General features: G+C 55.6%; 1 protein-coding gene across 1 annotated transcript; it reads right to left on the reverse strand.

The window, feature by feature from the left end:
- Positions 1-4,259: 4,259 nt before the first annotated feature.
- On the reverse strand, positions 4,260-4,925 carry RNF222 (ring finger protein 222). The gene has a single exon (XM_026861343.1). It carries the CDS (start codon positions 4,923-4,925, stop codon positions 4,260-4,262), a length of 666 nt encoding a protein of 221 aa, XP_026717144.1.
- Positions 4,926-11,242: the final 6,317 nt, after the last annotated feature.

The raw sequence follows: 11,242 nt of genomic DNA on the forward strand, positions 1-11,242 counted from the left end.
GGCTTTATTTCTTGTCATGTGCTTGCAGAGCAGTCCCAAACCAACAGTGGGTCTCCCAGCATCTTGGGTCTCCCAGCATCTTGCCCCATCACTGAAAGGTCTTTGTCTTCATCACTGGGTCCTACAAAATCCCTGTGCACCAGAGCTGCCTGGAGGATATCCCTGGCCCTTTAGCTATGCTGATACATTAGCTGACCCTTAATCGTGTGTGCCTGCATGCTGGCCTTCCTTTTCTGCAGGAGAGAGCCATTAGCTTCCTCCCCACAGGCACATTAGGAATTAATTGCCCTAATGGGCTCTACCAGTTGCCTGGCCCATGCATCCCACTGCCTTGGGTGGCCTGTGGCTGCTGGTGAACAGAGCCTGGCCACTGGGCTGCTGCCTATGGGCAGGGAGACATGGCTCCAGCATCACCAGGGCCTCCCGTGGGACAGGGGATAGGAGACCCAGCCCTCTCCAGCAATGGAAAAGGGAGAGTGGGAGCAGGAAAGTGAGCCCGGAAAGTGAGTTTGAAGAAGACTCTGATGGGAGCCACAGAGTGGGCTATGTGTCAGGGGGGTAATTAGGATGCGATACTGGTGACATAAAGGTATGATGGAGCCAGGGCACCCAGGGCATCACCAGGAGTTGCTGGCAGCTCCCAGTTTAAATCACAAGCACTAGCTGTGTGCCAGGATTTGGGAGTGCATAAGGTGCTGTGCAGGGCTCTTCACCAGGGAAGCTGGCCATGAGTGAGCAACTGGCTTCCCACAGCCCCGTGCTGGCATCTCTGCTGACGGATGTGGCAGGGCCAAAGCAGGACTATGTGAGTGTCCCTGCCATGGTTGATGTGCAGGGTGAACGTTTGCAGAGAACACTACTACCCTATACATGTCCTGGAGCTGCAGGCATGAATTATCCTTGGGATATTAGGACACCATGATAAAACAAAACACTGAGTTACTCAGGACTGAGCTGGAAATGGCCCCAGCACCCTCTAATGGACATATGCCTGGTGGGAGGACTAGTACAGCACCGGGGGGCTCTGGTTTGCTGGAGATCCAAACACCTCCCACAACGACTATCAGCAGAAAAGGGCTCAGGAAGGTCTGGCTCCAGCCATCAGCTTTAATTACATCAGCTATCAGCTTTAATGGCAGCTTTTCCATCTGCACCAGAAGGGGCTGGGAGCACCTTTCCCAGATGCAGGAAGACTCTGACCTAAAAATACAGACACCCATGCCTTTGGGAGCACTGAACAGGGGCCCTGCTGCCTGGAGATGTGGTTGCTCTAGTGAGGAGATGAGGACAGTGGGTCATCAGCTGGCCCGGAGCAGCAGATGTGTCTGTGGGTTGACGGAGCATGTGCTGGTCCAAATGGACCCTGGCTTGTGCCCATGGGCAGAGGGAGAAGTGTTCCACCCCCAGCAGAGCAAGTGGATGCTCAGCACAGGATTTCCAGGGTATTTCCAACCTCCTCCTGGCCCTCACCCACCCAAGGCAGGGGTTTGGGGCACAGCATGCCTGCCTGTGACAGCCCTGACAGCCGTTCAAAGCCATTGCATGTCCAAAGAACAACAAAGCTGGTGAAGGTTCTGGAGAACAAGTCTTATGAGGAACGGCTGAAGGAACTGGGGGCGTTAGGTTGGAGAAAAGGAGGTTCAGGGGAGACCTTATCACTCTCTACAACTACCTGAAAGGAGGCTGTAGCGAGGTGAGGGTCTGCCTCTTCTTCCAAGTAGCAAGCTATAGGACAAGAGGAAACAGCCTCAGGTTGCCCCCGGGGAGGTTTAGCTTGGATATTAGGAAAACTTTCTTTGCCAGAAGGCTAATCAAGCCTTGGAACAGGCTGCCCAGGGAAGTGCTTGAGTCACCATCCCTGGGGGTATTTATAAGACGTGTAGATGTGGCTCTGAGGGACATGGTTTAGTGGTGGACTTGGCAGTGTTAGGTTAGCGACTGGGCTCGGTGATCTTAAAGGTCTTTCCAGACTAAAGGGTTCTGAGTGTACTCTATGATCTCTTTCCGAGCAGTGCCACCCTGTGGCAAACGTTCTCCTCGCCTCTGAAGGGAGTGATGCCCCTGGCCCCCCACCCCAGGCCTCTCGGTCGGAGGCACCGGCTGTCCCTGCTAATACCCCCAGCCTTGGTCCCCTCTTCCCTGGTCCTACAGATCACCCCAACACAGCACAAGACATCCCATCTCACCCCAGTGCGCCCACTGAAGCTCCTAAATGTCCCCATTGCCTTGCCTAAGTATCTCCAACCAAAAGGGCTCCAGCCCTATCCCTGCGGAGCCCCTCGAGGTGCAGCTGAGGGGAGGCTTCCCTCCCACCACCCAGCAGCTCTCTGCCAAGGAGCTTGTTCCCTAGCACCCTGCATTAATTTCCCAGACAGACTAATAATAAGGTTTATTATTAACTAATGAGGCATGGACGCGCCATTATCAGGTAATCATTTCTTGTGAAATAGGATTTCCATTCCAGCGAAGTGTCTCAAGCACTATTCCCCAGGCAATCTCCCAGGGTCAGCGCACCCTGGGTGTGGGTGGGGAAATTGAGGCGCGGGGTGGGGGAGTGCAGTACCAACATCACAGGGAGAAGCCAGGCAGCCGTCAGCCCAGCCGGGGCACCATGCCCTGCTTGTCACCACAGAGGAAGGGGTGGGATGCCATCAGCTCCTCTGCCCCAGACTGCTCACTGCTTTCCAGCCCCAAGTGATTCTTATTTGTTCCTCTGAAATGTTCTGGCTGATGCCAAAGCGGCTTCAGTGACACTGCTGGCTGTCTTTGTCCTACCTGATGCTCAGCCAAGCAGCAGGAACCTCTCTTTAGGAGCATGGGAACCGTGTGCCGGCCCCCCACCCGACTGTCACCGCTGACAGGTGATACTGAGGGACTTCCTTCTCCTGATCCAGGACACATTGCAGCACCCATGAAAGTGCCATGGCCCTCAGGGCACATTCCCAAATGATGGGGCCAGAGCAGCACCCATGTGGCCAGGGACTGGGTCAGGAGGACAAAGGTGGCAACAAGTGTACAGACACTGTGTTGGGGTGCACAGCTGGGGAAAAAGGCAATGAGGGGCCCCAGTACCAGCAGACAGCTCTGGCATGAGGGTGACCAGCAGTCCCCACTTCCCCCTCCTCTAAGAGCAGGCATGGAGGGTCCTAAAACTCAACTGTGCATCTCAGATGTCCAGTCTCCTCCCAAACCAGGTGCCTCGGGATGCGGGGCTGAGACTGCCCTGCCTGGGACCAGTCCCAAAGAGGGCAAAACCAGAAGACATGAAGCACTGTGTGGTGCCTAACCTGTTTGGCACAGGTGACAATGAGCTGCTGGGTGTTAACCCTCAGGAGCTGGATATAGTGATGAAAAAACATCACTTTGCCAAGGTACAAGGCTCTAGAGAGGAGAGCAGTGTTAAATTCCAAATCTACCCCCTTATACGGGTCAGATCTTTGGTTTAGTGCCCTGCCCCACACACTCTGTTGCCTGTCCCTGGATCTCTGGGCAGGAGGGATGTCTGTGACACCTGGGGAACTCAGAGAGAGAGGTGAGGGAGGGCAAGGCTGGGACTGCCTGGGGGATGAGCTGGTGTCCTTTCCCACTCCATGGCTCTGCAGGGAGGGGAGCGTTGGCTGGCAGAGAGGAAGGTGAGCTCACAGGGGCAGGATGTCTCTCACTACTCTGGTTTCACGGTCCTTGTTGTCCAGTAGCCAGATGCTCTGATTTACCTTCACATCTTTGGGATGGAAAGCCATGAGTTTCTATTCCAGGATGGCTGCATCATATACCCCAATGACCCTGACAGCCTGGGGAGCCTGGGGACCTCCCAAAGCCCAACAGCCCAGCAGTCCTGATCTTCTGTTGCACAGAGCCCCTGGCTGTCCCTGGACTCTGGGTACCTGTGTGCTGTGGTCACAGCCCCCAGGAGCTGGGGTGGAGGGGAGGGACCATCACAGTCCTCTCACCCCCTGCACATGCTGTCACAGGGTGCAGGAGGAGCAACCACCTTCTTCACTAAGACACAGGAGGAACCCACTAGGAGGGTCAGACCTGCCATGTTTTAACCAAAAGAGGCAGAAAATGCCAGCAGTGACAATATGAGCACCCGGACATCTAGAGGAGGTCTGAAAGTCCATTCAGTCCCTGGCCAGGTGAGAGAGCTTCACCTGAAGCTGCTTCTGGGCTTTCTCCAGGGCCTTTTGAGAGAGGTTCCAGTCCTAGCTCTGTCCCAGCATCAGCAACACCCCTCTAGTATCCAAGCTGATCCCCCACCACTATGAGTCCTTCTTCACCAGCAGTAGCCAAGGGAGCACAGCCGCCAGCATGGCCACAGTCAAGATGAGGAGGACTGCGAGGGCGATGGGTGACTGGCAGCATTTCACCCCCAGGGCTGAACTGGATGACACTGAGCTCCGTGTTTCTGCTCTGCTTCTCCTCCCCAGGGAGCCACAGTCCACATCCACCAGTGGCATCCCATGGTCACTGATGACAAAGATGTGGGCTTCTCTTGCCAGCTCTCCTGGGACCCCCTGTGAGTCCACAGGGCTGTTTCCTGGGCTGCAGCACTGGTCAAAGCTCTGTACCGGCATCAAAAAATGACTGGGCACCACCAAGGTGTTGCTGGCCTCCATTTTGGTCAGATGGGACAAGGAGGAAGGTGATAGAGTCATCTCCAGTGTCCGGGGGTTGGTGCCAACCTTGGGCGGCCATAGAGCCTTCTTCTTGCTGAGGAAAGTCACGTAGCGGCAGACGGGGCAGATGATGCTGCTCTGGACCTGGCCATCGAGCTTGGCGGAGAGCAGGCACTTCACCAGGCAGTCGTGGCAGAAGGTGTGCCCACAGCTGAGCTTGCGGTGCATGGCCTCCAGCGGGTGAAACTTCTCATAGCACACAGGGCACTCGGCCGGGGGACTCTCCTTGCTGGATGATGTCTCAGACATCCCTGCTCTGTTGGCCCCAGGCACTCCCCAGCTGCAAGAACGAGGTGCAATGGGTTAATAAAGGTCTTGGTTACAATGATTAACATGATCCACCTCTTCACCTCTCCTCCTCCTCCCTGTTCTCTTGCCTTTGCCCTCTTTCCCGTAACAGAAGCAGTGGATGGCTACTAGGCATGCGCTCAACAAGGCAGGGCATCTTCAGCATCATTAAGCCTCTCAGTGTGGCCCTTGGGATGAGAGAGAGATGACGGGAGGACCTCAGCTCCAGAACTGCTGGAGGCAATAATCCCTGGCTGCAAAATCACATGGAAAAAGGCATGAGTCCCTGGATGGATCTGGGTCTACCTGCTCAGTGCCTGGTACAGATTAAAACAGGTTCAGCTTGTGTCACAAGTGCCTCTGTGCTCTGCTGCCAGCTCCAGGTGCACAGAGGGTGGGAACTCCCATCCCACAGAGAAGCCTCCCAAGGAAAAGGAGATGCTCCCATTCCAGGGGACACAGAGGGGCTGGGAGGAGCAGGGGGAGGCCAGGTCAGTGGGGAGGTGAGAGCAGAGGACCCCAGGGGGATGGAGAGGGATCATGCCATATCCAGGGCAGGCAACGAGCACCCGGTCCAGGCTCCTTCCAGGCTGCTGGAGGATGTCCCAGGCTGGTGGCCAGGGCACTGCCATCTCCAGGTTGTGCTCCTCACGCTGCAGCACGGTGTGGGCATCAAGCCTCAGAGACCAGCGTCTCCTGTTAGTCAGAGGGAGCAGGGCAGAGCCCAGCCAGCTCACCTGGACCCGCCCTGGCCCGGGGTGTGAGGGGGAGCGCGGGGCCCCTGTGATCCCCAGACTGGGCTGGGTCTGAAGGTCTCCTGTACATCTCCCAAGGAGCATTCATGGGGTGGCTTATGGGAAAGGAGAGGGAAGAGAAAAGAGGGGAGAGAGGAGAGGGAAGAAGGGAAAAGGAAAAGGAAAGAGAGAAGGGAAAAGGAAGACAGGAGAGGGGAGAGGGGAGGAGAGAGGGGAGGAGGGATGCTCAGCTCCCTTCTCTTAGACTGGTTCAGGAACTGGAGCTTCATAAAACCTGCAGGTTTTTCCAGACCTTAAGTATCTTCACATCCAACCCAACCTGTACCCCTTTTCTCAGGCGTGACTGTGCCCATGGACATCCTCACAACCAATTCTGGAGGTTTTGCCATACCCTCCTTTGCTGCCATCTTCTTCACAGGAGCCACCCCCTGCACTAGGATGGACACAAGAACACAACAAGCCATCCCCTCCCCATGCAAGAGAAGAAAGATCCAATCTCCTTCTCTGGTTTAGCAGGGATCAGGAACTTGATGCTCCCCCAAAGCCCTGCAGAAGGAGACCCCAACGCTCTGCACCTGCTCCTCTGTGCCCCAAAGTCCCCTTACCTGGGCACGAGGGCAGGGGCCCCTCCATGCGCTCCACCGCTGTCCCCAGAAGCAGGGCTGGCTGTGCTCCAGTCCCAGCACCGAGCACCAGCCGAGGAGAGGACTGGGACACCTATATAACACAGAGGTGTTGGCTGCGTGTTTCATGCGGGTGCATTGCGCAAATGCTGGAGCAGGGACAGGGACAGCTCCCGGGGAGTGAATGCGGAGGAACTCGTTCAGGTTTTAAAGGCCTGATATTTGCCTGGTTGGCCAGGGAGTGGGCGAGGAGCCGGCGTCAGGCGTCGGAGGGCAGGGACAGGAGGCACGGTCCTTGCCTGCATTCCCTTATGTAATGGGAAGCTGTAGCTGGGCTCGTCCCTGGGGTCAAACCTCAATGAAACAGGCACTAAAGGGGATGCCAGGACCCCAAACCCCTCTGTTCCTGCAAATCAGGGTGAGATGCAGCATCCTGCACCAGGGCTGGGCTCCTGCCAAACAGTTCTCACCTCTACCCACCACCCCTCCCCATGCCTCACCTTGGCCATGTCTTTGTCCCCACACCCCCTCCACTCCTCATCCCCCAAACATTCATCCCCTCAACCCTTCACCCCTCATCCTACATCATCGGACATTCACCAGAGCCCCAGTGTGGCACTACATGGCCCAACAAATACATTCAAGCAGACATGGGGGCCACCACCACCTTGCACCTTCCTGTGGCGGGTTTCCAGCATCTCTGGGAACCATGATCCAGGCAGCAGCAGGAGTCCTGAGGGATCAGGGCGGGCAGAAGCCCCATGCTTGTCCACCTCAGCAGCTGCAGGTGGCTTGTGAGTCACCATTTGTTCATGTGCAGGCTGGAAACCCACACAGAGAAGGTTCCCTCTGGTCTTACCCATGTCCCAGGGTGCTGCTCATCCCTCACACAACCCCCAGGCAAGAAGCCAAGAGACATCTTCCCTGCAAAACTGCTGGTGGGGTGGATTGCTCCTGCCTCAATCTCAACTCTTTCCAGCCACCCCTGCCACACCTCAGCCCGGCCAGTGGCCACAGGGCTGCCAGCCCACACTCAGTCTTGCCAAGCAGCTCCACAGGGATCTGGGTACTATTTGCCACATCCAGAGTAGAGGTGCCCAGAGCAGGCACGGTGACCCCAAGGCACCTGCCTGCATGTCTTTCCTGGCTCTGACTGTGGCAGTGCATCTGCAGGATCTGGATCTGAACCATCAGGGAGCCTGAATGTCCCAGAGGATCTGGGGTCTCTGGAAAGTCTTCAGGAAAAACCTGGATATACAGGGAGATCTTGCCTTGGGGCAGAGAGGTGCTCTGCAGAAGCATTCCCAGCCCTGTGCTCCGGCTTCAAGAAGGTGCCCAGGGCTCTGCAGAGTCTGTGGGGCATGCAGAAGAGGAAATGCAGCCCTGGCACCCAAAACCCAATGAGATAGGCCCTGGAGTCCCTCCGTGGGCAGAAGGGGTGGTTTCATGCAGCTGGGTGCCGTGGCAGGGCGCAGGGCTGCAGGCGTGGGCAGCAGTATCAGTTGCTCGTGGGCACAGCAGTTGCAGCAGTTACAACACGGGGTTGGTTTCTGGAAGCAGGGTGGGTGCAGACGCACTGGGATACCCTGTGCACCCTGTGCACCCTGCCAAAATGCATCTGCCCTTTTCAGAGACCACCCATGGTAGGAGACATGTGTCCCACAGGGAACCTCTCAAGACATGAAGCCCTGTCCCTTGCTGGAAGGAGACCCAGAGCATGTCAACAACTTACATACCTCTGTTTGGGATCAGGGACAAAGCCACTCCACTTGTTATCTCAGTTTTCTGGGGTAGCAATAGTGCCAGGGCTGAGGTTGCAGAGTCACCTCTGGGGAAGGTGCTGAAGGTGCCAGGGCTGCTTACACACACCGAGATCTCCATCCCTGACTGAACAAGTGTTCTGGGACAGTGAGAGTAGATTTGGGGCAGCTGAGCATCTCCCCAGCTTCAATTTACTCTCTGCTGGCACTGAGGCGGGGTGGAAATTCCTGTTTCCCATACTTTGAATGCTCCCCACAGTCGGAAAATATGAGTTCACAGCTCTATACATAGGCACTGGAAAAACGAGTCTGCCTCCTTTTGATGCTTTGACCACGCCAAAATCAAAGGAATTTTGGCATATCATGGCCCAGCTCTGTCAGCAGTTTCATTCTGTCCAGGGCATGGCTTTTCTCAGTGCCTTTGCCCCACTTTCAAGTGTGGCAGCATCTTTCCCGAGTGACGGGACTGAGTCTGCTGGTGCCTGAAGGACAAGAAACTAGGTTCAGGGGCAAAGGTGGCAGCAGGCTCAGCACTTCTCCAGGGACCACAGCTGAGACCTTCTCTGCTCTGGGGCAAGTGGCTTCCAGCGAACAAGGGACATCTCTGATCCAGAGCAGGACACAGCCCTTGCTGCAGGGACGGTGTGTCCAGGATCCCTTCCCTGCAACTGTGGTGGCACCTGAGCAGAGCTTTTCAGCCTTTTGAAAGGACAAGAGGATGTTGGAGAGACAGTCCTTGTCTTCCGCAGCATCACCCAAACTTCCTACTCTCAGCAATCAAGTGGGGAGGAGGGAAAATGTTATTATATGTAGTTATGTGAACATGAAAATATGTTTATTTTCAAAACATATTTAAAGCCAGAAGATTGATCTATATGTGAGCCTGGTGCCAGGCAAATACTCACTATGGGTCTCAATATTTCCACATCAAATCCATGCTGCATTTCCCCAGACCCTAACTGATAAAGCAGGGACGTTTCCAATGAGCAAAGACACGTCCCATGTCCCTTCACTCAGCTGGGGCCAGGATCCTGGTGAGAAAATCCCAGATTTATTCTTGGTGGCAAGGTGCATGCAGGGACCATCCACGTGGCTGGTGGGTGCTGGAAAGGCTGGGCTGGGTGAATTCTCTGGCTTGGGAAGTCTGTAAATGAGTGAGTGACAAAAGCTGCAGGAGGGATCACTGTGCCCATGTCTAGACTCTCCTCTCTCAGTGCCATGAATGGTACACAACAGGGTGGCTCTGATGGCCACTGTTCCTGTACAGTGGCCTCGGTGTGTCCCCAATGAAGCTGCAGGACAGGTCCAGTTGCAGTTTGGTGGGGATGCTGCCCCTCCTGACTCTGCTCCGGCTCCTTTCCATGCTGGGCTCATTACAACATTTGCACCTTTTCCCCATCACCCTGGGGCCAACAAGCCTACCCCAGGTCACAGCCAGTCCTCCCAGACTCGCCCAGGTTTTCCCTTAGCAATGATCAATCTGCAAATCTGAGGCTTTATAGGTGTTTCTGCTCAACCCATTCTCCTCCCACCTCTTCCCAGACCCAGCTCAAACACAGTGAGTTGTTGGCATTGGTGGAAATGAGGTGAAGGGAAGGGGCGAGAAAAGTAAATCCATGTTTAATCGCAGCCCAGCGAGATAGTCCTATCTGCGGAAGAAGCTTAGTGAAACAAAACTACTTTCCCAGCGCTGCACCGTGCTGGTGGAGAGTCCAAGGGTCCTGCCCCTGTCTGAGTTATATCCAGTCCCATGCTGTCAAAATAAATTCACGTAGTTGGAAAAGGTGCATGACCCTGGGGGCATCCAAGCTTCTTAAAGGGTCTTGGGTGCCCCTGTCTTGGGTGCCCCTAATTGTCCATCTTTCCCACGCTTGCTTTCCTTGAATTCAAAGTGGCAAAATCAGTGTCTTCTCCTTCTGGGTGTCTCCATCCTGACCATCAGGTACCTGACAGGATGGAGACCCCTCATCAGGATGCCAATTCAGCCAAGACGGCCCAAAATGCGTTAACAGAAGCTCTTTTAGCTTTCTCCTCGGGTGCTTTTTGCCGTGGCCAGGAGATGGTGCTCTCGCATGTGCTTTCTCCACCTTTAAAAAAAACAGTCTCCACCTTTCTCCACCTTTAAAAAAAACAGTCCAGGGTGCACTGAAAAAAAGCCCAGGGTGCCAAAGTCTGGTGCTGGTGGTCCCCACCAGCTAGAATGCTGCCTCTTCCTCACCAGGATGGATGGGATCTGCTCAACCTCCTGTCAATCAGAAATTTAGTTCCAGCCTTTTGATGGGATGAATGCTTATCAAACACCAAGGAACAACTGGGTATGTCCCCAGACCTTTCTCTGATCTCTTTTCCTGCCAAATGCTGCAGGTTTTGCAAAGGGACCTGCATGGTACCTGGGCATCACAGTTCAGACCTGCCCCTGCCTCCCTGCTGCTGGCAACAAACCCTCCCGGGAATGACCTCAAGCCTGGCATGAGCCCTTGGGGCCTTATTCTGACATCAGACATGGGGGATTTGTCCCATCCAGTCCATGCAGAGACACTCAGCCCCATGGTGCATGGGGTTTTCCCATAACTGGGAAGGCAACTATAGTCTCCAGGGACCCCTTCAACACTTACTTCCCCCAAAAAGATGCCCTCCACCAAACAGGGTGTCAGCTCGCTGCAGGGCCTTGAGTGAGTCTGGGGGCAGCCAAAATGCAGTCACCTGAGACGATCAGCAGGACCAGGGCTGCACAAACCCCACTGGATGTGGTGGCATCCCCCTCCCCTGGCCCAAGGCTGGGTCTCCATGTGTGTCCCCATCTCCCCGGGCCTGGTCCCACCCCACATCCCACCCCTGCCCCTCCAGGATGCTGGTTAACAGCAGGAGGGAGTTGCTGCAGTAGTAATCCGAGGCATCGTGTGCGTAATGGAGAAACAATACGGCTTTGAAGCGGGCGGGCAGATGCTCAAGGGAGAAGAAGGCGTCTATTCAGTGGCAGCAGCCGGGGCGGGCAGCTGCCCACTTGCCTGCGCGGAGCCCTATGCTTCGGGGCTGTGCTCACCCCGGGATCACTCTGGGGGTCCTGCCAGCCCAGCGACTCAGCAGACACTCCCTGGGGACAGGGCCAGGATGGGGAGTAGTATATCAAAACCCAGGAG

The sequence above is a fragment of the Athene cunicularia genome (genome assembly GCF_003259725.1).
Source record: "Athene cunicularia isolate RWA chromosome 18 unlocalized genomic scaffold, athCun1 chr18_part1, whole genome shotgun sequence".
NCBI lineage: Eukaryota > Metazoa > Chordata > Aves > Strigiformes > Strigidae > Athene > Athene cunicularia.

Bases quoted from the DNA above. Each gene is read 5' to 3' on its own strand.
- RNF222 (XM_026861343.1), bottom strand. From the start codon at position 4,925: ATGTCTGAGACATCATCCAGCAAGGAGAGTCCCCCGGCCGAGTGCCCT.